This window comes from Pan paniscus, chromosome 4 (assembly GCF_029289425.2).
Source record: "Pan paniscus chromosome 4, NHGRI_mPanPan1-v2.0_pri, whole genome shotgun sequence".
In the NCBI taxonomy this organism is placed as follows: domain Eukaryota; kingdom Metazoa; phylum Chordata; class Mammalia; order Primates; family Hominidae; genus Pan; species Pan paniscus.
The window spans coordinates 59394268-59419956 of NC_073253.2; the positions used below are offsets into that span (position 1 = coordinate 59394268).

The 25689-nt window shown below is 43.9% G+C and overlaps 1 protein-coding gene across 11 annotated transcripts in view; it reads right to left on the bottom strand.

Moving 5' to 3' along the window:
- The window catches only part of SNX18 (sorting nexin 18), a 238349-nt gene extending 212921 nt beyond the window's left edge, over nt 1-25428 (bottom strand). For 7 of the 11 annotated variants that reach the window (XR_010112195.1, XM_055112388.2, XM_055112386.2 and 4 more), the window contains exon 1: nt 23552-25408. Coding sequence is in view for 10 of the 11 variants with exons in the window: in XM_055112388.2 (XP_054968363.1) it covers nt 23552-25172 (1621 nt within the window). In the remaining variant the exon portion in view is untranslated. Of the gene's footprint in view, nt 1-23398 lie in introns of all 11 variants that reach the window. The other 4 variants (XM_034960098.3, XM_055112382.2, XM_003827464.6 and 1 more) reach the window with 4 other exon arrangements.
- Between the last annotated feature and the right edge of the window lie 261 nt (nt 25429-25689).

Below are 25689 nucleotides of genomic sequence, written 5' to 3' on the forward strand. Positions count from 1 at the left end.
ATACCCCAAGAACATAACTACATATTAAACAGAATCTTGGGCATTATAAATAGTTGCCCAAACTATTTTCAATACCTTTGAAATTTAAAGTGAGGACCATAATTACTCATTTTAAAAAAAGAAGGAATCTGGTAAAGTTTCTGAAAACACTCCCTTTGTTAAAATTTCTCTTAAAAAACTAGTGTTTGTTACATTGACCAAGAATCTGTAGTATCCCATCTCTTCCAAGTAGAGATGCTATACATAACTGATAATAAACTGCAAGGAAATGTCCTTAAAAAGACACAACAAGAAACTGCAGTTTTCACATGCTCAAAAGGTGTGACATCATTATTTCCACATATATTAAGAGAATTATACTGTTTATAAAAACATCCCATAAAGGATCCAAACCCACTTCCTCAGAAAGTCTCACTAAATAATTAAGACTCTAGAACCAGTCTCTAAAACAAGTTAGTACCAACACAGGTTGTGTTTTGGAATCATGTCACAGTCAGGGAGGGTGCCTGGCAATGTTGCCAGTCTACAATTGGAGGTCACCCTCATGAGGGTTGGCCTAGCCCATTATCTTGTCATCCAGAGTAAACACCTAGCTGAAGTGCTCAGCACACAGAAAGTGCCTGGTGAAGGGGTGAATTGCGAACACATGTCTGATTCTGACTTCACGTTGCATCGGGAGACCCACACCTGGAGTACAAGGGCTTTAATAAGAATTTGCCCCTTTTTTGGGACTATAAGTATCAGTGAGTGTTAACTCTGCCCTAATGATGACTTAGGAATGATGCCAGCGGTTCCATAATCTTATGCCTAGAAGTATCAACAGAGGGTGTTGCAGGGGTGGGGGTGAAGGATTGACCACTCCGGCAGGTGCCATACGAAGGCAGGCCCTCCCTTGAAAGCACAGTCATACAAAGACACAAAAGTTTGAGGATGTTTAGGGGTAGGAAATAGGCTATTCCTGAGTTCTTGGGAATGAGTAGTAATAAAGCTCAAATCACTTGAACAAAGCCAGCTTGAGAATTCAGATTTTCCGACTGTGCCTAGCACTCATTACACTAAACCATACTGAAAGGCAAGACAGAACACAGAGACAAACAGCTAGAGTGCCTGGCTTGGCAGTCTGAGAACACAGTACTACTGAGGAGGGAACCAGGAACCTTGAGTAGGAGGAGGTACAGAAACTGAGAGACTTTGTTGCGGAAATGTTGTTTTGCCCAATAGTGAAATATACAAGGGAAGATGCCCTATTTCTAAATTTCTTCAAATCTCCTACAGAATAATATAATATTAAACAAAACCCTTAAACGTAAAGCAGTATGCTTTTTTGGCATAGTTCAAAGACCTGAGAAATGAAAAAGCACCAACAGCAAATTTCATCCATATATATGTACGTGTAGGTGTGCACATATGTACACATTTATTTTCATTGATTTATTCTAAATGAGACCTTTAAGTGAAAAGCAGCAAAGTCCTGAAACAAGAACACATGTACTGCAGGTGCACAGAGCACACATGCCCCACCCACACCACTTCCACCTAACCCATGGCAGAGAAATGCACTCTGCTAGACAGAGGAAGACCCCTGTCCCAGTTCTACTAAGAAGCCATCACTCTGAAAATAGGGCCCTTTAAACATTTCTACTGTGGCTGACAGTATCAGCAAAGCACTAACATTTGCCTGCTTGAAGAGAAAGACATCTCCCCAACATAAAAAATTAATAATAATTTATTGCAAAACATTTATCTTTGTTATATTTGTACAGGCTTCACATTCCATATACAGAAATTGAAGTTGAAAAGACCAGGAGGGCCGGGCGCGGTGGCTCACGCCTGTAATCCTAAGACTTTGGGAAGCTGAGGTGGGTGGATCACCTGAGGTCAGGAGATCGAGACCAGCCTGGCCAATATGGTGAAACCCTGTCTCTACTAAAAATACAAAAATTAGCCGGGCGTGGTGGCGGGCACCTGTAATCCCAGCTACTCGGGAGGTTGGGGCAGGAGAATCGCTTGAAGCTGGAAGGCAGAGGTTGCATTGTGCCGAGATTGCGCCACCGTACTCCAGCCTGGGCAACAAGAGCGAAACTCTGTCTCAAAAAAAGAGAGAGAGAAAAAAAAGAAAAGACCAGGAAAGTGTAACAGGTAAAACTAAAGGAAAAAAAAATTCAGAAAGACTGAGAATGTGTAGTGATAAAATACATGTTTTATAATGATAAAGAGAATAGGAAATTAAAAGAGAAAAATCTCAAGTGATTTGACTATATTTTCATCTGATTTCAATCCAAGGTACTGGAGGAAGCCATAGTCCCATGTTCAAATGCTAAGGACCAGTACGCAGGATCCTTCCCTGCTCAGATCCTGACCTGTCTTAACAGTTGTTGCCTGCATTGGTAATATTCTGCAAGTATTACTTGCTCTAATTACTAGAGCCCAGCTTTTCATCATAGAGAACAGAGTCCAGTATAGAGAAGCTCTGAAACCTGGCCTTGAATTGGGTGAATGTCAACTAAGTTGCAGCTTGTCAAACTCCAAATTAGTTCACCATATTTTGACAAACTGCACTGTGTTATATAGAATTACAGATGTGCATCCGTAACAACCAATTTAAAAATCAACAAGTCCAGGGCTTGCCACGGTGGCTTATGCCTAAAATCCCGGCAATTTGGGAGGCTGAGGCAGGGGGATGGGTTGAGGTCAGGAGTTTGAGACCAGCCTGGGCAACATGGTGAAACCCCATCCCTATGAAAAATACAACAAATTAGCCAGTCATGGCAGTGCACGTCTATAGTCTCAGCTACTCAGGAGGCTGAGGAGGGAGGATCATCTGAGTCCAGGAGGTTGAGGCTGCAATGAGCTGTGATCACAGCACTGCACCTCCAGCCTGCTGGGTGACAGAGTAAAACCCTATCTCAATGAAGAAAAAAAAAAAAGAACAAGTCTAAAGTTTTTACAACTTATTAAATCAGCATACATTTTCCAAAGTCTCGGATACAGCAATAAGTATTAACATCTCTTTGAGGCCCCAGGATCTGCCAGCATGTAATATCTTCAAGCTTCCTAAGCATACATACTAGAGGAGCCAAGAAGAATTTGGGACTCATTTTTAGCCAGGTGTGGTGGTGGGCGCCTGTAATCCCAAGTACCCGGGAGGCTGAGGCAGGAGAATCACTTGAACCCGGGAGGTGGAGGTTGCAGTGAGCCGAAATCGCACCATTGCACTCCAGCCCGGGCAACAAGAGCGAAACTCCATCTCAAAAAAAACAAAACAAAACAAAACAAAACAAACAAAAAACAAGAAAACAACAAAACAAAACAAAAAAACCCAAAGACTCATTTTTTTCCCAAGTATGAATTTATTAAGTGAATAATACAAAATGTTGCTATTTTTAAAAGTCCCCAAAAGGTTGGGCTCCAGGGTGAGAATTTTAATGTGAACATTTATGGAAAGGCTGGCATGTATAGAGCACACTGATAGAACAGGGAGATTCAAACAGGAGACACACCGCAAAGCACCGTCAGGGCAGGCACACTACCCTGACGCAAAGTGAAATAGGTCCATGAAGCACAATTCTGCATGGGAGTTGAATATGGCTTTCTCCAAGATAACATGTGACCAATGTGACAACGGAAAATGCTCAGAGGGCCTGCTACATGCCCAGCACTGCACTATAGATGGTGGCAGGGTGGAGGGCAGGGAATAGAATATCTGAACAGTAAATGGTAGCTGCTAGAAATAGTAATAACATATGCTAGGCACTTTCCATCTACTGTTTCTAATCTTCACTACAACTTTACAACGGACATTACTCCTAGTTTTACTACAAGGAAATTGAGGAAGTTACTCAACATCTTTGAGCCTGACAGTCATCCAGGTAACCCAGCAGGAGGCTGAGATGGGATCTGAATGCATAACTGATTTCAAAGCAAGCACTACAACTATTAAGAAGAGAAACTGTTAGCCAGGTGTGGTGACGCACACCTGTACTCCCAGCTACTCAGGAGGCTGAGGCGGGAGAGTCCAGGAATTCCAGGCTGCAATGAGCTATGATCGCACCACTGCACTCCAGCCTGCGTAATAAAGTGAGACCCTGTCTAAAAAATTAAAAAATAAAAACTATATAAAATGGTAAATGAAGGTATTAAATAGCATACTTTAAATGTACAAATTTAAAGAGTAAGGAGAGCTACGTGTAATCAAGGAAGATTATGTCTCCATAAAATTGTACCCACAAATGTAGAACAAGTTTAAAAAACAAAAATAACTTCCTTTAACTGAAATGTAACTAAATTGATTTTTTCCCAGATCCACCTTCAAAAGAAAGTTAAAAGATGATTAGCAATAAAACAAGTTGATAGTAATATACTTAAAACAAATTAAAAATCGAGAGTTCCTGATTATATCCTGAATTGAAGCGAATGGCTGTTAATGTTCAGAATGGCAATGCCAAGGGTCTTCCAACATCTGAAGCCAAATAAAAAAAGTTGACTCTTATAAAATACTTTGCAAAGTTTTAAAATATATACATCTTTTCCCAAGAAAGTAATTTGTTTTTTAAAAAATTCATCTCACAACTTTCCAATTAGTTTTTTCTGTACACCTTTTAACAAACAGTAAAGGTATCAGTGCTTTCCTCCCTATGAAAACGGTAAGCTAATTATGGAAGTCAATTGACTAGTTCTGACTAGAAGTAAACAGAAAAAAAAATATGACATCTTTTAAACAGCTCAAGTGATCCACAGACAGACAGCATGAGTGTTTAACACTTGGGGACTAACACGCAGAACCACTTTCTGGGGTTCCCAGGAAGCTTCCCTCTACCCACCTCTGCCCACTGAGCTCCTAAGCTCTGAGTTCACTCGAAAAGAAAGTGGAAACATATTTTTCCAATAGAAACAATATTACAAGTGTTGGCTAGATGTGAGTGAAATAGTATTATTATTAGAAGTAGAATCTGGGTTTTGTTACAAATGATTGGGTTCTTACAGTTGATCTGACACTGCTCAAACTGGGAATTATGTGTACATATTTTCAGGCTTCACAATTATCTTCATATTCAAAATTTTAAATATCACAAGAAAGGCAGAGAGCAAAATTTTCAGCTCTAGCATGTTGGAAGCGGAAACTACTGGAGCAGAGTTAGATCATCATAGACTTGCTACTTCTAGGATAGCTTTAGAAATTAAGTAATTTGTAGCTGCCTAAGAAACAACTGCAGAGGTACAATACAACCAGCTGCAGAGCTGTAACAAAGTATGACAGCATTTTAAAGCATTCTCACGGCTGTACTGCATTGTTTTTTAACCAAACCCGAGGAGTGTAAATGAAAACTAAAAATGTTGCCCAGAATCTAAATAACACAAGGACTACACATTTTTATGATGGAATCAATATGAAAACAGGCAATAGCATCGAAAGCTCTGCTTTTTAAGTGGCTAATTTAGGAGGAACATGCCCCCTTGCCAGCCCCCTCCCCTCATAAACATCATATTGCCACCACTCTGCTTTCAAAACAGAAGAGGGAAATGAAAGAATGGGGGAGCAATTATATAATGAAGTTTAAGGTCAAAAACATCACTGTTAGAACAAACAAAAGATCCCACAGTACTCATAGTTAGGGGAACAGCTTTAAGATGAAAGAAAATAATAAACAGGTATAATCAGAGGGAAAAACATTTTCCAACGAAAATGTCACTGTAAACTGAAACTGCTTCATTAGTTAGCTGCATCTGGAATAGCATGAGCATATTACGATTTTATTATGAAAAGAAAGTGCAGGTGCACATTAAATAGAGATTAAAAAAGCGGCTGACAATACAGACCAGTGTGAATATACTCTTTAAAAAACCTAACAATTAAGTAGTACCGTTTCCAATTCAGAAGAAAACACTATTCATACATGAAGTAGTGCAGCCTCTCCAAGTTACACAACTGAAAAGAAATTTTCTTCTCTCTCTCTCTCTTTATTTAATTTAAACTGTAGAGACAAGGTTTCACCATGTTGTCCAGGCCGGTCTCCAACTCCTGAGCTCAAGTGATCCGCCCGCCTCAGCCTCCCAAACTGCTGGGATTATAAGCATAAGCTGCAGCGCCCAGCCTGAAAAATACATCTCAAAAGAAGACATTTATGCAGCTGACAGACACATGAAGAAATGCTCATCATCACTGACCATCAGAGAAATGCAAATCAAAACCACAATGAGATATCATCTCACACCAGTTAGAATGGCAATCATTAGAAAATCAGGAAACAACAGGTGCTGGAGAGGATGTGGAGAAACAGGAACACTTTCACACTGTTGGTAGGACTGTAAACTAGTTCAACTATTGTGGAAGACAGTGTGGCAATTCCTCAAGGATCTAGAACTAGAAATACCATTTGACCCAGCCATCCCATTACTGGGTATATATCCAAAGGATTATAAATCATGCTACTATAAAGACACATACACACGTATGTTTATTGCGGCACGGTTCACAACAGCAAAGACTTGGAACCAACCCAAATGACCATCAATGATAGACTGGATTAAGAAAATGTGGCACATATACACCATGGAATACTATGCAGCCATAAAAAATGATGAGTTCATGTCCTTTGTAGGGACATGGATGAAGCTAGAAACCATCATTCTGAGCAAACTACTGCAAGGACAGAAAACCAAACACTGCGTGTTCTCACTCATAGGTGGAACTGAACAATGAGAACACTTGGACACAGGAAGGGGAACATCACACACCAGGGCCTGTCGTGGGGTTGGGGGAGGGGGGAAGGATAGCATTAGGAGATATACCTAATGTAAATGACGAGTTAATGGGTGCAGCACACCAACATGGCGCATGTATACATATGTAACAAACCTGCACGCTGTGCACATGTACCCTAGAACTTAAAGTATAATTTAAAAAAATGAATTTGAAGTACAGGAAAAATAATTATTTAAAGTGAGGCAATCGATTTCAACCACATCCCAATACAGTGATACCGAACAGGCAAAAGGAGCCCAGAGTGCCCCCTAGGCTGAGCCTCCAACACACTGCAGCTATTTCTTCTTCAGGGGATCTCTGTGAAGGAGGCAGGAAGGATCCTAGAGTAAGCTCTAGGTTTACCTGTTGAGAGTGAAGTTTTGGTTGAGAGTTCAACTTAATTACTGAATTAGTTTGGTGGATTACTCGAATTCTTCCACAGGACAGAAAGTGCACTCAGGAACTAATAACCCTGAGGTCTAATTCCTAAATGAGAGGCAGGAGCCCAAGGGCACCTTCCCACACTCCAGTCCTGGAGATGCCCTCTGGGGAAGGCAAGGCAGAGCTACCTCCCAGGTAAGAAGGGCAGAGCTGGCTCTCAAATTTTTTTTTTTAATAAAGCTAAAAAGGTCTTAGAAGAGTTTTTATACAAGTCTCTCCATTCTACAAACAAGAGGGTGAGCTACTTGTTCAAAGTCCCACAGCTAATTCATGGCAAAGACCCCACCTCCACATGCCTGCCAGCCCTGGCACGTCCCATTCTCCCTTCCAAGCAGGGCATCCTCATTCAGGAGACCTATTACCCTCTTTGTGGGCACAGATTGAGTGGATTAGTGTATTGAGGCCTGAGATGGAGACTTGACCCTACTACATTGTTGAAAAGGGTCCTTTCCTTTCTATGTTTTGAGAGTTAAAAGGAAAATTAAACCAATATTTTTACTTTGCTTTAGGATTTGTTGTTAACAAAACCTCCTAGATTCCCACGCTGATTCTGTACCTGGAAAATTCCCAACAGGGCTCATTTTCATATCAGTGCAATTTCCCAAGCTCAGAGAAAGGTACTTTGCCCCACTTCTCCATCACCAGTCCTAGCTCCAGAGAAATCGAATGTCCTAAATTCACTTCTATCCCCTCCTACCTTTTTTCTTTGTATCTAACCAATGTAAGCCATCTCGCAGTTCTAAAGGATGCTCAGGCTGAAAAGACCAAAGCAAGAAATAACTATGTCTTTGTTTATAATACATATATTCTCAATTTTAGAGGAATTATGTTACTCATGTTTGCAATGAATATAAAACAATGAAAACAAAAGAATTTAATCATGTGACAAGGTTCATTAATATTACCTTAAAAGGCTCAAATTTTTAAAAATCATTTATAAATTATGAATTAGAAATCAGCACCATTTTCAAAAGCATCACAGTATTTACACAGCATATCATTAAACTATTTCCATCAGTAAAAGCTAACACGATTTCAATGCCAACTTTTTTCTAGAATGACAGTATGACAGTAGTGAATCTCTCTAGTCATGTAGCCCATGAGCACATATTAAAAACACACTGCAAGCTGAAACTCAACCAGCACACTAGCAGATGCACTTGCACTGCACTAAACTTCTCTGTTCCATGTTCCTCTGCTTCTCATTTGCAGGGAGAACAACTTTCCTGGAAATTTCTGACCCATCAAAGTGAGACAGAGGGAAAAAAAAACAAAACAAAAAAGCAAATCCTCATACACTGTACTGCCTCAGGCATTTTAACCAGAACTTTCCTGGAAACTTCTGACCCATCAAAGTGAGACAGGGGGAAAAAAAAAGAAAGAAAGAAAAAAAAGCCCTCATACACTGTACTGCCTCAGCCATTTTAACCAGGCAAGGCCCTGCCCTCCCTTTAAAGAAGCTGTCTGGCCTCCTTACCGTTTTCCCTCTTTCTGCCTGACCCCAAACTCAGGTCCCCACAGGGCTTGCCATGGCTCCAAGAGCTCCCAGTCCAACCCCATCCAGTCCTTGTACCTGAACTTTGCCTTCCTTTCCTCAATCCAATCTCTTATTCTTAGTATGTTTTGTCTCTTCTAAGACTAATTATACAAAAGGCCCAGTCACTAAGCAACAGGAATCCAAAGGCTACATTTTCTCCCTTAAAAAAAAAAAAGAAAAAAGAAAGCACCTTATTTAATTTTGAAATCATGAATGTGCCAAAAACATTAACTTGATTTCTGTCTTCCAGGGGCCCTTCCCCAGGAAACAGAAGCCATGGTGTACGGGAAAGAACAGGAGACAGGCTGAAGGGCAACAGGGACAGCTGCTTAGAAGTCGCTCAAGACTGGACTCGGCCTGTTTTTCTTCATTCCCTGGCACACGTAACATGCTGAAAGAAAATGCTAATTTGGTCAACGTGGCCTATTGGGTTCTTATCCTCTCATTGCTGGGATCCACACCCTGGCCTTCCCTACTAACTCCCCATTAACTTCTTCCCCTCCCCTTTCCTTCCTCCCTGTTGGTCTCCACCTACTTGTTGATTACCCTTCCCCCTCTCTGCTCTAATATTTACTTTTTCATATTGTTTTGAGCAAAATGTCTCAAAAAGCAAAGGCCAGCATCCACTTAAAATAGAGAACTAGGGCAGCCGTCCAGCCACTTGATCATCACAGAGAAGCGCCTGCACTGTGCACACCTGTGCTCTGCACTTTGCATGTCTCATTTTCTTCTCTTTAACCCTGAAATAAAAGTAATCATTGCCACCATTTTCAGAGGCAGAAAGTGAAACTCAGAGAAACTAAATAATTTTACTCAGTGTCCAGCTGCATGTGAACCTGGGTCTGCCCAACTCAGGCAATTCCCTTGTATGTGGCCCAAGGGGGGATGCCCTACCCATGGCGATCGCAAAGCCCCATAGATCGGCCTCAAAGCACAGCACACTACACCAGTACCCAACGCCTCCTAGGAGCCTATGCCACCAACATAGGGATGAGCAACCCACAAACCACCTCCAGACCCTAAATACTATTCCTGCATGGATTCATACTAAGTGGGTTCAGGTTTAGACCACATTAATAAACCCTGGAGAGTACAAAATTAATACTGAACTCAAGTCAGGGAAAGCAATTTTCTGAATGGACTAATGAAGGTCCCTAAAGCTAATAACTATCAAAATTCAAAGGTAATTTAAAATTCACTTTTTAATTCATAAATATAATAAATGACAAAGAGAACTTTTGAACCATTTTGAAAAGGAGGGAAGAGGATCAAGACAAGCATAGTCAATTGCAAAAAGAAAAAAACCTGGTCACTTGATGGAAAAAAAATCACTTAAAGAATTCAGGCCTCTAAGCTTGATTTCATCCTGAAAATATCATTAGTCTGTTTCAGGTAAAAGCATTGTTATAATATTCTAATTAAGTAGTTCTTATAGCTTCATTCAGCAATCACCTAATGTCTAAAGGCAGAATGACATTCAGTTTGAATACAAATATTCACTTGCATATAAATACCTTAAAAGATGATTATTTTAGTTACTATGCATATATAGTCATACAGTTTATCTCATTCCAAAAATGAAGAGAGAAATCACATGATTGTACCTCTTGTGGTTTATTTGGTAAAACTGTTTCTTGCTGCTAATTTTATATACATAAAGGTTCTTGTGTTCCAGCCCATAATGAATATTAAACGTGATAAAATTACTAGGGTGATAGCTTCAGGAGAATTCTGAAAACACAGTGTCTTTATTTGAGAAGTGTTTTTGGGTATGGTGGCAATGTTGATTTGCCTGTAGCCAAGCAAATATAGATGAAGACTTTAAAATTTGAGAGTAAGAAAGAAAACCATGTATTGTTTCTTTTCTTAAAGATCTGATACCCATAGACTCTTAATAAAATAAGGTAGACATACTATCCTTGATAATGCTGACCATACAATGAAACTTTTAAAAAACTGACTTTGTAAAGTAAAACCCATATAATGGTTCAAATTCAGAGAACACAAATAGGGGCCTCAGGTCTGCAGTGCCCAGTTCTTTAATTACCTGAGGCATGTGCACGCATACTGGTCTCTACAAAAAAAAAAAAAAAAAAGCAACAATAGATATGTTTGCAAGCTGCCAACACTTTCGACACGTGACATACAACAAGCATATCTGTACCAAAGAGTGAACTTGGGAAAGTACCTTTAATGAAAGGTAAAACCTTATTTTCTTTTTTTCTAGAAAGATAAAGGGAGACCCAAGCCAAAATAAATCTAAATAGAAGCTGCTAAAATAAATCTAAACAGAAGTCCCTCTAGATGGGGCCAGGAAGAGAGTAAAGTGGCCCCTGCTCTTTACGAGAGAAGCCAAGGCAAGGCAAGATAGGGCACACACGCAGAGCCAGGGCACTTATGGGACCCTATCTGAGTGCACTGTGGTTCATGCTGGAGTTAGCAGAATATCTGCAAATAATGCATTTCTCGTTTTCAAGTAATTTTCCAGTTTTTGTCTGAAATTGTGAACTCCATTGTCCCAATTGCCATGTATGCCATGGTGGTACCGACTGGTGAGCAGCACAAGCACTCTTCGTTATCCTGAGTGCTGCTTCACATCCCTTCACGATCACGAGGCTGTGGAGATAATTCCTAACTCAGCTGTTTCAAATGTAAGGACATGCCTCACTCCTGTGGTTTTCCCGCTGCCTCGCACTGGCAGGGCCCAGGTGTCCGGTGGCTGTGAGTCTTTACTCTGACCACATCCGGACATCCTTGTATGAAATCATAAATAACCAACTAAAGACAGAACAAAGCATCTAAAATTGTATCAAGTTTTAAAATATACGTGAAATACAAATCATAAAACGTGAAAATTTACAGATTATCCACACTAACATCTATCAGCATTTAGTTAAAAATGTCTTGCTGTAGACAACACGTGGCTTTGATGAAAATCGCAAATGTCAACCTAACTAAACACAATAAAAACACAATAAAAGAAAAAGGATTTTCTAAGACTCCCTTCAGCCCCATTCCTTGTCTTTCCTTTTAGTCCTGCTCCTCTTCGCAGTCTGCCTACCTCTTCTATCACTGGCTTCACTACTTTCTACCACCCAAACTTAAAACCTCTAAGGTAACACTAGATTCCTCAGGAGAGCCAGCGCCTCACCAGGTTCTGACATGATACCTGGCAGGTGTCTCGAGTTCACCTGTTCCTTTCCAAAGCCAACTCTTCCCCTGGAGTACTCTAAGAGCCTCCTCATCTCTGCCCAACCAACAGGAGTAACTTCCAAAAGCCCTGCCTCAGGGAGCCAGGGTGCACCAGTGAAGGATGCTTCCAGGAACTCGCAGTTTAAATTTCTGTGGTTTGGACGGGCAGGGTGACTCACACCTGTAATTCCAGCACTTTGGGAGGCCGAGACGGGTAGATCACCTGAGGTCAGGAGTTTGAGACAAGCCTGGCCAACATGATGAAACCTCGTCTCTACTAAAAATACAAAAAATTAGCTGGGTGTGGTGGCAGGCACCTATAATCCCAGCTACTCAGGAGGCCGAGGCAGAAGAATCGCTTGAACCCAGGAGGTGGAGGTTATGGTGAGCCGAGATCACGCCACTGCACTCCAGCCTGGGCAACAAGGGCGAAACTGTCTCAAAAAAAAAAAAAAAAAAAAAAAAAAAAAATTCTGTGGTTCAGCTCCTGTCTGCAAAATGGGTATAAGAAGAGTATTTACCTCAGCTTTTTTGAGGTAAATACTTTTTTAAGCTCCTATGAAGCTTAAATAGATATAATGAATATAAAACACAAAGCACCATGCCTGGCACTCAGAAAGTCTTCAAAACATGATAGCTACTTTGATTATGACTAAACGTCACTCTTTGGTTTGAAACTTTTAGTGGCTGCTGACTGCCTGTAGAATAAGTCAATTTTCTAACAAGCATGTTATATATTGTAGCGTAAGAAATACCAGTCTCAACTTAAGGCAAATAATGCACTCAAATCCTAGCTCTCCTCATTAGCTCTGTGAGCCTGGAAATCACTTAACTTCCCTGAGCCTCAGTTTTCACAGCCACCAAATGAGATGACACCACTTTGGGGGAGTTAAAAACTGCGCTGTGTTCAATAGTGTCCCCCTAAAATCTACATGGAACCTTTGACTGTGACCTTTTTTGGAAACAGGGTCTCTGAATATGTAATTAGTTAAGGTAAGGTCATTCTAGGTTAGGGTGGGCCCTAAATCTAGGACAACGGGTGTCCTTAAGAGAAGACACAGAGACAGACACACAGGGAGAATGCCACGTGAGGAGGGAGGCACGGACTGAGGTGATACAGCTGCAGAGCAAAGAAAACCAAAGGCTGCTGGCAACCACCAGAAGTTGGAGAGGCAAGGGAGGGGTCTCTCCTAGAGCCTCTGAAGGGAGCATGGCACTGCCACACTGTCCTTCCAGACTTCTCGTCTCTAGAACTCTAAGAGAATCCATTTCTGTTGTTGTAAGTCACCTAGTTTGTAGGAATTTGTTACAGCAGCCACAGGAAACTAATACAATAGCTGATAATTAATGCTGAAAAATATTTTTCAGCATTATCAGCTATTGTATTAATAACATAGTTACTCCATGTTACACATGAGGAAACAGAGGTTAAGAAGTGTGTGGCCCAAGATTACATAGTGAAGCTGGCAGGAACTCAAACCCATCTGGTTTTAGCCCATGCCAACAACCACACTGCTGTCATACCCACTCCTGCATAGAATTAAGACAATGTATCACTTCTGAATTTTCTAGTGGAAAAAAAAAAAAGGACATATATAAAATGCTTGGAATACTGCCTATCACGTAGTAAGTACTCAATAAAGAGTAGCCACACCCACTCCCCTAACCTGCTTGTCATCCAAGTCAAGGGTCAGCAAACATTTTCTTTAAGGGCCAGACAGTAAGCATTTTAGGCTTTGCAGGTCAAGAGGGAAAATTGAGGTTATTATGTAGGGACTTATACAACCATTAAACACAGAATCATTTAAAAATACAAAAACCATTCTTAGCTCAAGCACTGTAACAAACAGGCGCCTGGGTGAATCTGGCCCGTGGGCTGTAGTCTGCAGACCCCGCTCCAGGCCATCTCCAGGCATCTCTATTGGTGACCCAGAGACTCTAATCTGCAGGCCATTTTGTACTTCTCCCTATCCCTTACCCCACTCTGCAGGCAAGCAGCCCCTTCTGTGTTCTCCTCCCACCGCCACGGACACTGCCCCCAATAAGATGTTATCACGTCTTGTCTGAATTACTGAATTACTCTCCATTTCACTTAACCCCCAACCATGTTCTACACCTGCCACCAGGACCTGTCCATCTTAAGTGCAGGCCTGACCATGTCAGCACCCCATTTGATCTTCCGTGTTTCCACTATCACCTCCAACAGCAGCTGTAAACCCAGCAGCACATCAAAAGCATGTGAGGAGCTTTTCAAAGAACACCAATGTCTAGGCAGCATAGACATTCTGATTCACATCCAGGGTGGGGCCCCATTTTCTGCTGTATCCCCTCAGTGGCTGGTTCTGAGAGGCAGCCAAGATGGATCCCATATGGTTCGGCCCAGAATGCCCTTCCCCGACTCTGCCGGCTTGGCAAACTTCCACTTGTTTTCAAAACTCTTCTTAGACTGAGACTGGCAGAAGCCACCTCTGAACCTTCCTATCCACTGCCCAAAATTACTCCTCCTTCTGTCCTACTTCACATCATGGTGCATGTCCACGACTGTGTGTCACACGGTACAGTGACAGCTCCTCACTTCAGTTCCCTTCACTGACCTGAGCACTGGGTACCTTGCTTATCAATTACTGTATGCTTATCAAACCTATCCTAAAGCATTTCAAGATCAGGAGTGCGCTTTCCACCTACCGTCCTCCAAAAGTCACACTGTGACCATGTTTCAAAGGGGGAATTCAAATGCTGGCCACTCAAGCCTCTAACACAAACTGACAATTCCTCTCTATCCCCTGGACTCCCATGCACTGTCTTATTCGCAGTACTAAGTTAAATCTACCTTTTATTTCAGTCCTCTGTGCACACATTCTGCCTCTCTCAAGGAACTGAGTGGGCCTTCCATGAGGGCAAGTACCTACTGCTCTACACATGAGCTCAGTGCTCCGTGTGTATCCAAGTCAAGCAACAAGGTGAATGTATTCTCTGGATCTTGTGCTCTGAATTAAGCAAACGAGACCCCAGTAAAAATGTTATAACTAAAACTTACTAATTAGGAAAATGTGTGTGTGTGTGTGTGTGTGTGTGTGTGTGCGCGCGTGTATGCATGCGTAAGTTTAAACACCAAGAATCAATATAAAGTGAAATCATGAGGTATACAATATTAATTCTCTGGCACTTTAAGCATTTTCAAACTTCCCCTCCCCTCCCCAATGAATTATGGAAAGTCATTTCATAAACACATAACTCTAAGACTTTTAAATCACTCACATGTTAATGACTTCATCCATAAAATACATCTAGATTCTATCTTTATTTCCTGTACACTTTAGACTGTTATCCATCATCATATAAATGGAAAAACAAAAACATCTTATAAATCTATTTCAAGATCAACCAAGTAGCTACTGAGTGCCTACTTCATTAATTCAGCAAGCATTCATTAAGTATTTGCTATGCATGTATAAAACAGTAGTTAACAGCTATACAACACAGGAACATAAAAGCATAACCCACACACTAACAATTATTCACAAAAGGACTACAATCCAAGGGGGATACTCCAAGGAAGGGGACTAGACCTGAAGCTAGAAAGTGCTTGTGTTGGGGTGGGGAGACATGGAGCAGAATGCATGAGCCTGATCTACCTAAAAGGAGAAAACTCAAGTCCTGATTGCTGCTCCCCACCCCTGTTCTGACAATTCTTATTGTAGGCCAGGCCAAAATTGCAGTCACCCTTGATGACTCCTCTTTCTCTTGCATGTCACATCCTTCACAATCCCATCCCTCAGGAAAACCTGTTGATTCTACCTCCAAAATATAGCTGGAGGGGGACACCCCCCCGGCTCCCCGACCACCACCTCTGTTGTCTCCACTCTGGTCCAGGCCACCAGCATCTCTCACCCGGATTACTGGAGTATTTCCTACTAGCTCCCTGCTTCCATCCACCTTTGACTGCCGCACGCCATTTTATTCTCATTGCTCTGGACTAAGTCTGTTAATATGTCCAGTTGGATGTCATACCTTGGCTCAAAATCCTGTAATTGCTTCCATCTGACTCAGGCTTTCATTCCAAGTCCTAACAGTGACCTGCAAAGCCTTACAAATCTGACTTTCCATGACCTCATCTCCTAGGATCCTCTTAACTTCAACCACCTGGCCTTGCTGTTCCTCAACCTGCCTGGCACATGTCCACCCCAAGGCCTTACTTTAGCTAAACCCTCTGCCTGAAAAGCTCTCCCCCGAGATACCTGCTTGGACGACTCTCCTGACTCCACAGTGATTCAGGTCTCTGCTTAAATCTCACTTTCTCAATGAGACCTACTTTGAGCACTCTTACTAGTACTTCATCCTGCCTCCCATGCCCTCTTTCCCTGCTCTACTGTTTTCTCCTAGCACATACCAAACTCCAACATACATCAAAACTTACCTCCTGTGTTTGTTTTTCATTGAGTGTCTCCACCCTGCTAGACTGCAAGCTCCACAAGGGTGGGGATCTTTGTTTTGGCTGCTGATGCAACACTAGCATCTTGAATAGTGCCTGGACGATGATGGGTACATACGTATTTGTTGAATAAAATCTAGTTTATCTTTTAGAAGGTCCTATGAATAAATCTAATGATTTTATCTCCCCTTCCTTCACTGTCCCCTTACCTGCTAAATAACAATTTATTTAGCAGAAGAGGAAAGTCAAATCACAGTGACAGTTAAGTCATAAGAAAAGGTACAGAAATGACAAGTGAACTAAAACTCATTCAAATTAAAGTTTAATCAAGCTATAAGATCAATATCAGAGGCTGGGCACAGTGGCTCACACCTGTAATCCCAGCACTTTGGAAGGCCAAGGTGGGTAGATTGCTTGAGGTCAGGAGTTCAAGACCAGCCTGGCCAATATAGTGAAACCCCGTCTCTACTAAAAAAAATAAAAAAGTTAGCCAAGCATGGTGGCACATGCCTGTAATCCCAGTTACTCGGGCGGCTGAGGCAGGAGAATCATTTGAACTTGCGAGGCAGAGGTTGCAGTGAGCCGAGATCGCATCACTGCACTGCAGCCTAGGTGACAGAGCAAGACTCCATCTTAAAAAAACTGTCATAATTTATCTCTTTGGTAGTCCTATTAATTTGGGTCAGAGAGAAGTCGCTTCAGCTGTCTACCATACCACAGCTTCCGAACACCCGGGAACCCTCACCAGGCAGCAGCAGGCCGGGTATTAATCACTTTTACATTTGAAGTTCCTAGTGAGGTAAGCCTGCAATGCATGTTTGCTGATCTGAACTAAACGTGCATAAATGTTCTTTCACATCAACTGATAAGGGCTTTTCATGCTCCCATAAAACAGTCACATAAGCAGACAGAGAACACTGTTAAAATCAGCCTGAAACAATGTCTAAAAGTTTCCTGGATACTTAAGACTACTCTTATTTTTTTAAAAAAGTCAACTAACAAAATGGTACCTAGGAAATAATGAACCTCACTTTTACAGATGAGGAAACTGAAGCTCAGAAACATTAAGTGATTTGCACCAGAACACGTGATTTGGGTTAGAGGGGAGCCAGCAGGAGACAGTTTACATACACTCTTCAATGTGAACAACAACAAACAATTGACTCCAAACAACATCTACATTTATCCCAGTTACCATTACTTCCAGTGTGCAATACAGGGCAAACTGATTAAAGCAGATATTTAATTGCTAGACTGAAGACTCCTTGAGCTTTTGTACTTTTGCCTACAATTCGGGTGGCAATAGGTTGCCAGGAGGGATGATAAGATTACTGGAATTGTCCTTCAAAGGAGAGTGCCCTTAATATTTTTTTTTTCTTTTCTTTTTCTTTTTTTTTTAAAGAGACAAGGTCTCACTGTGTTGCTCTGGCTGGATTTGAACTCCTGGGCTCAAGTGATTCTCCTCCCACAGCCTCTCAAGTAGCTGGTATTAAAGGCGTGTGCCACCATGCCTGGTTGTCATCTCCTTTTAAATTCACCCATCTATTTTTCAAAAATAAACATTTAGTGACTAGCTATTATGAACTATAACATTTAATTCTCATGCTGACCTTGTGAGGAAGTGCCCCCACTTGGCCAAAGATAACTGAGTGTTACGCAGGTTAAAATAGCTTGTCCAAAACTCCTCCATGCCCACACACTGGCCCTCCAGAGCCCATGCTGGTCCCGACAGGCCAGCTCCCACTGCGATAAGGCTCTGCACCCACGGCTTCTTGGCTTGGCATGCTGCCCCTTCACTGGCACAGCTTCCTCAGCAGACCCAGCCCAGTCCCACCCCTTGGTGCAACTCCTGGGGCAGACTGGCCCATCCACCAGGCTCTCAGAATCCTGGCACAAGGAACGGCCGAGGCTGGCTGATCTGTCTCTATAGCTAGTCAAATAACTCACTGAAGACCAGAGGCCTACCCAGCCCTCCTGCAGACACCGGCAGAGCGGCCAGATTCTAGTCTGTGTTGTATAAATAGGAGATATGATACACGTCTGCCTTCCGGATATAATCTTGTCAAACAGAGCTCAGCATTACTCTGCCACTTTATAATCCTTTAGTTAATGATACAGAGCTTCAAAAATATATGGCAAATTAAATCTAACTTGATATTTAAACTTTGATTTAAAAATACATGGGGCAATACAATAATAGTTTTTATTCAGCCCAAAGAGAAGGAACATATTAAATAGTCCAAGGGAAGTGTATGTAAGTGAATCACAGAACTTCTCACTTGTTTGGGTTCTGGCATCATGCTTAGAAGTCCTAAGATGGCCAGACAGGACAACATTTCTGAACAAGGAAACCTCATAGGCTCCCTGAGTTACTGGGAGGAGGGTGGGAGTGCAGGTCCTCTGCCTCCCTTCAGTCCCACTGTGGTCGGCGTGACTCTGAAGGCTGTGTGGCTCAAAAAAGAAGTCTGAGAAACCCCTGACGGGGTGGTATGAGCGGTGCCCACACCCAGTTTCGTGCCCAAGACTGTCCTTGGGCAGTCACATTTATATTTTAACCAAGGAACTGAGTCATGTATTTCGAAAGCACCAACAGTCACCTTATTTTCACTAAGAAAACACAAACTGGGGCAAAGGGTAAGCCCCAGACCTGTTCTCTTTTTTTTTAGAGACATAAGGTCTTTTTAGAGAACAGCTGGGGGTAAATGCAGGGGAGAGGAGAAATGGGTTCAACTAAAGATGGAGTGAAAACAAAAAGAATGAACAGCCTCAATTTCTAGCCCGGAGGTTTCAAAAATAAGGATGAATTTGCAAACAGCCCCAACTTCTTAGAGCTTTTCTCTGTATTCCTGGCACCACCCTTTCGGGGCTATTTTTAGCTACAGGAGAATGGGGAGCAGACAGGGAAGGGTCTCCGTGTGGCCCAGCCTTACCTTGTGTGCCCTGCTGGGACTCCAGCTATCTTTAATTAATGTCTGAAGGACATCAGGCCAACTCTACTAGTGGTAAAAGGAAGCACAATGGTGAAATTCTACCCAGCAAGACTGATAGGCCCACTACTGGTATACCATTCCTGAGGTCCTGGGGCTTTTATTGAAAAAAGGCTCCATCTGGAACATTTAGAGAGCAATGAAGTAGAGTCTGTATATTTAAGAGTACAGAAAACAGGACTGCCTATTTACTTATCTAGTCCTGCCTCCCTGCTTCACACAGCCCAAACCGACAAATCAATTTAACACTATTTTACACCTTTTCTCTAGAAGAAAGACATTTCACTTAAAGGAACTCCCTCTAGCCATTTTTATTTAGTCCAAATTCCTAAACAAGGATGAAACCAGTATTTATCATAATCTTTTACAGTCTTCCTTTTAGCAATAGTCCCAAGAGGTAAACCTAAAGCTTTTAAACCTCAACTTGCTGCCACCTAGATTTAGCTTTATTAAATATTAGAGATTGATCATATCTTTGGAAACAAAACTGAATATGCCAAGAAACTAATAATAAAATATATTCCTCAGTACTACCCAAACTCATCAACATCAACACTATAAAGGTATACTGCAGACAGGCATGATAAAGAGGGAGAAGATAAAATGCTATCACTTAAGAAAAGAAAAATCAAGACCACAGGGGTTACATGTCGGTGACAAACATCTGCACACTGCCTAGTCAGGGATTGATGAGCTACCTATGAACAAAGAACTTAAAGGACTCCTGTTAGGTCAAAGCAAAACACAAATAAAATTCCGATAGATTCTGAATTCCCATCTAATGTACCGCAGACTACAGCAAACTACCGTCTTTCTTCGCTCAACTCCATTAACCTAAATAGTTAAGACTCCATCCGTTGATGGAAAAAAATCAAAATTCCAGAATTCTCTTTTGGCTGAAGGAAGTATATCGCTTTCTTCACTTTTGCAGAAAGTACGTACACTAAAACCATTATTAGTTTAAAGAATGGGTTCAGTATTTAGTATAGTCAGGAAAATTTCAGCCCACCAACATTTAAGAGTATTTGAGTTTTCCACCCTCATTTTGCAGCTGGGTTCTCACCAGGATGGCCTCAGACATCCGTTCCGTAACCAATGTGTTTTCTGAATGGGACATAAAGGCACACTGCAAGAGATGCTCACACTACTGAAATGTCACTCAGGTTGAGTGCTTGGGAAATTCAGCAAAGAAGAATCTAGCAGGACTTGCTTCCCCCTTCCCAGTTTTTATTAATTAAGCCTATAGGGGAAGGAGGAGGTGCAATGAGATGACCAAGTAAAAATAAAGCTATCAGGAAAGTATATTAAAATATAATAATTTGCTGGAGAAACTTACGATGGGGTTGATAGTTAAACTGCAGCCAGCAGTTTAACACAGCACTGTCCAATAGAACTTTCAGCACTGATGGAAAAGTTCTATCATCTCTGTTGACCAATATTCAGTTCCTTAGTCACATTAGCCATATTTCAAGTGTGTAACAGTTGGGGTTGGGGAGGTGATGGAATTGAGATGCTCTTTACAACCACAAGTCCTGAATACGCTCAGAAAGCTTTTATCCTGGCTTATGATGTTTGTCTCATCTATACTCCTAAAAATGGCCTACACTAGCATCCTTGATAAACACTGGTTATAGGCAAATGCTTTTAGCCTTATGTATCACACACTGTCACTTTAAATGGTAGTACTTTCTAAAGATGTGTCATCTAGGGACACAGGTTCACTGTACATTACACACCAAGGTTACAGCAGAAACAAACTATACTGAATATCAACTGCTGTTCTTTCCAAAGTTCCTAGAGATTATGTTTAGTGCTCTTGAATCTGTTAAGCCACATAAAATGATACTGGTTTTAATGAAGGAAGTTTTTCAAATCCCAAGTGACTAGAGACAAATCCAGTTCTATAATTTAAAAAAGATAAACTAGGCCGGGCATGGTGGTTCACGCTTGTAATCCCAGCACTTTGGGAGGCTGAGCTGGAAGGATTGCTTGAGCCCAAGAGTTAGAGACAAGCCTGGGCAACATAGCAAGACACCTGTCTCTACAAAATAAATAAAGAAGTAAATAAGCTATATATTTTTTGTTTTGGACACAGGGTCTTGCTCTGTCACCCAAGCTGGAGGGCAATGGTTCAATTATGCCTCACTGCAACCTCAAATTAACTCCTAGCCTCAAGCAATCCTCCAGCCTCAGCCTCCCTAGTAGCTAGGACTATAGGTATGAGCCACCATGCCACGCTAACTTCTTTATTTTTTGTAGACACGGGAGTCTCCCTATGTTGCCCAGGCTGGTCTCGAACTCCTGGCCTTAAGGCAATCCTCCTGCCTCGACCTCCCAAAATGCTGGGATTACAGGCGTGACCCTGGCCATAACCAGATGGTTTAATAGACTAAGTAGACCATTGCTGTAAACTCAAAATAGATATTAGAACACACACCATACCTTTTCTAATATATAATTTCAAAAGCAGGCCATTTGACAAAGGCTGAGTGCATGGTGTGATTGACAGTGAATGAACTGATGCCAAGCTAAAGTAGACAGACACCAGCGGCCCAGCACACATGTCCAAGTGTCTGTACTTGGTTCCATCCTTTCAACTGTTCACCAGTAATTTGCACAAACTCACAGAAATGTGTAAAAGGGCAGCCAGCATAGGTCCAGAATGATGTAACACAATGGAATTTAAATGCTAAATCCCTCCATTAAAGGCTCACAAAGGCAGTTCCACCAACACCAGTCAAAAAAGTCAAAGATTCATAACAATTTATGTTTTAAAAAAAGGCATAGGTAATGTAAATACAGGTTTAATACAGGCCAACAGCAATATGATTGCACAAAAAGCGAATTCAATATTAGACTGCATTTACAAATCGCAAATTGCCAAGAAGTTACTACTCTCTACTAAAATTAGTACTGATGTCCAGGGTACTCCCTTTCAGCGGAAGCAACAAGACTGAAAACGTTAGATCATTCTCCCAGCAAGCCCCTTCCCCCATAGGAGTCAGAAGACCAGTCACGCATTTGGAAGGGGAAGGAGAGAAGCAGAGAGGAAGGAACCGAGACTGCTGTCTCCAAAAGTCTGAAGGCGGTCCCAGGGAACAGAAAGACAATCAAGGGAGGCAAACTTCAGTTCAATACAAGAAAAGACATGCCAGAGATCAGGGTTGCTCATAAACGGACTGGCCCACCAGAAAGGCAGTGAGCACTTCATCAGTAAAGGCCAGACCCGCTCAGGAAAACAGGGACAGTAGGTTTCCCTGCTCAGGAGTAGGTTTCCCTGCCCAGCCGCCCCTACACTGGACTTTCACAGGCAAGACTGCCTCCCTAACTCCCACACCTCCCCATTCCCTCAATCAAAGCATTATATGAGAATGCACATTAGTAAGAAATGTTAAGACAAGCACTACTGCTATTTTTTTTTTTTAATTTGCAAATTCTGGTGCTTTAGCAAAGGTCAGAGACACTAACAACTATTAATAACTCATGAACTCTGATAGCTGGACAGCTAACTCACTTGGATACCAGCAACGCTGCTCTCAGATCCAATACTCAGATTATATTCATTCTGTGTAGTTTCCCTAAACAATTTTCCTAAACAACGTTCTCAATCTCAGTACATTAATAGATTTCAAACTCAAAATGAGTACGCTTTTCCTGAAATTACTTCACTTCGTAAAGATTGCAGGCAAGAATTCTTTGCAGGAAGTTCTTAAACTCAGAGAATTGATCTTAATTCCTCTACCAAAGCAGAGATTGAGAGGTGTGGAAGGGTGAAAGCAGATTTCTCTCTATTTACAGACATCCGTTCTTCTCCATTATTTCCTCACTTTTTGAAACTCACCACTAAGTGACAGTGCAGTGTTCAGATACCTAACATGGTTTGGGTCCCCTTCTAATTCTACCCTCGTCTCAAGATTACAGATTTGAGCAGCTCATTACTCAACTATTCAAACTCTAAAATGATAGCACTGTCATCAAAGGTACTCTTTGAACCTTCGAGAAAGAGTACTCATTCCCTAATGCAAGATACTCGAGGAGGAAGCTGCCTGTCGAGCAATCCAACTTACACTCTAGGGAAAAGACCCAGGCGTCCACGTCTCTGCTCGCTTCCTCACCTGTAGAATATGAGTCTGAAACCCACAGTGGTACCGCTGTCAAAGTCGCCCCTTTCAGCCTGCACAATACACTCCATATCACCTGCTCTAAGGGCCAGGCTTTACCTTTCTGAACGTGGATGATGTCCGGGAAGTTAGCCAGATGCCCCTGATACAGCGCTAATAGGTCCATGACGGGATCCAGGTCCTGCCTGGGCTGCTCCGCGAAGAGCTCGCCAATGGCGTCATAGGCATCTCCGGTGAAGGCGATAGCCTGGTTCAGGCCCACCGAGAAGGCCTGCTGGTCCAGCTCAAAGGCCTGGCTGAGGCCGCGGAAGGACTGGCCCACCTTCTGATACTCCTTTTTGAAGCCGGTCACCTGCTTGCGCGCAAACTCGTTGGCAGTGTGGTTGAGCTGCAGCGCGCTGTCGTCCATCTTCTTGGTGAAGCACTTGAAGCCGTCGATCTTGCTCTCCACCTCCTGCAGGTCAAGGGCAGCGGCGGGGGGCGTGCTAAGGGTCAGGAAGAAGTTGGCACCCACCATCTCGTCTTTCTCGGCCTTCCTCTTGCCCTGCTTCCAGGCTTTCTCGTCGGTGCTGCTGGGGCACGTCAGGAAGTGCTGGAAGACGTCGCACTGCGCCAGCACTGGGTGGCTGGCCATGTGGTTCATCCACCAGATCAGGCCCTTCCTGCGCTTAGAGATGAAGTCCTCCTCGAAGCGGCCGGTGGCCTGCTTCTCCGGCAGGTGGGGCACGGAGATGACCGGGAACTTCTCGGCCAGGCGCGCGTACAGCCAGTCGAAGTGCTTGTAGCGCCGATGCACCGGCACCTGCGTGTGCGTGGGCACCAGCTTGTAGGAGATGTAGCTCTTCATGCCCTTGAACTTGGTCTGCTTGGTGGGGTCGTCGATGGTGCACTGGAACGGGTAGGGGTTCTCCTGCCACTCGGGGCCGTAGGGCCCCAGCACCACGCACAGCTTGTCCCCGTCCTTCACGAAGCCTGACGCTTCCCCCAGCACGAAGGCCTCCCCGCCGGACTTGACGAAGGTGGAGAAGCGATTGAGGTTGCGGCTCACGGTGGCCGAGCTCTTGGCCCCGGACGGGTGGTGCTGCGGGGGGACCGAGCCGCCGCGGGAGCCCAGGGACAGGTCGGAGCGCGTGGACAGGCGGTAGCGGCCGGCTGCGCCCACACCCGCCGAAGACGAGCCGTCGAGGTCCGGGTATGCTCCGCTGCCCAGAGCGCCCGGCTCGTCCGCCACCGTGGAGCTGTCGTCCCACTCGTCGTCCCAGTCATCATCGCTGCCTTGGCTGGCCTGGTAGCCGCCGTAGAGCTGCTGAGGCGACGGCTGCAGGGCGCCCCCGCCGTACGGGAAGCCCGCGCCGGGCGGCTGGAAGGTGCTCGGAGGCGGCGCCTGCTGTGGCTGCAGCAGCGGCTGGAAGGCGTCAGGCGGCGGCTTGAAGGAGGCGGGGGGCGCGACGGGCAGGGGCTCGAAGCCCCCGGGGGGCACATTGGCGTAGCGGGCCGGGGCGCCCGGGCCGCCGTCTCCCGCCGGGCCAGGCTCGGGGGCGCGGATCACCTGCACATAGGAGGCCGGGAAGAGGCCGCGGTCGCCGCGGCTGTTGACCCCCTCGAGCCAGCCCTCGATGTCCTGCTCGCTGCACAGGCTCAGCACCTCGTGCTCTCGCAGCGAGATCTCGCCTGGGTTCTCCGACCTGAAGTCGTACAGCGCCCGGGCGCGCAGCGCCATGGTCCCGGCGCCCCGACTGGCGGTCCCGACTCCCGGCGTCCCGAGCCGAGGCCCACCTGAGGGGCCCGCGGTGCTGCTCGAGCCCTGGCGCGCGGACTGGAGCCCCGAAGGCGGCAAACCCACGCTGCCCGGACCCGCCGGTCGCGCCCTCCGCGCGGCTCCGCTCGCAGCGCCTCCACTTCCCAGCGCCGACTGCCGCGCTGGGCCGCCGCAGCAGCCGCCGGTCGGGGGCGGGGCCCGCGGCCTCCCACGTCTCCAGCTGCGCTAATCCACGGCCGAGAGCCCCTTGCCAGGCGAGAGCAAGCGATGGCCGAGCCGCCGAGCCCACCGCCCGCCGCGGCTTTGCGGCGGCCACTGCCCTCTAGTGGCCGGTGCCGCGAAGCCGGGCGCCGTAGTGAGCGCGGCTGAAGGAGGTTTCTACGCTGAAGGAGGTTTCTACTCCGAAGTGAATTATCTGAGATTTCTTTAGGCTTTTAAGTTAAACATTCTCTAGAAAGTAAGTTAGCATTTGCATGCC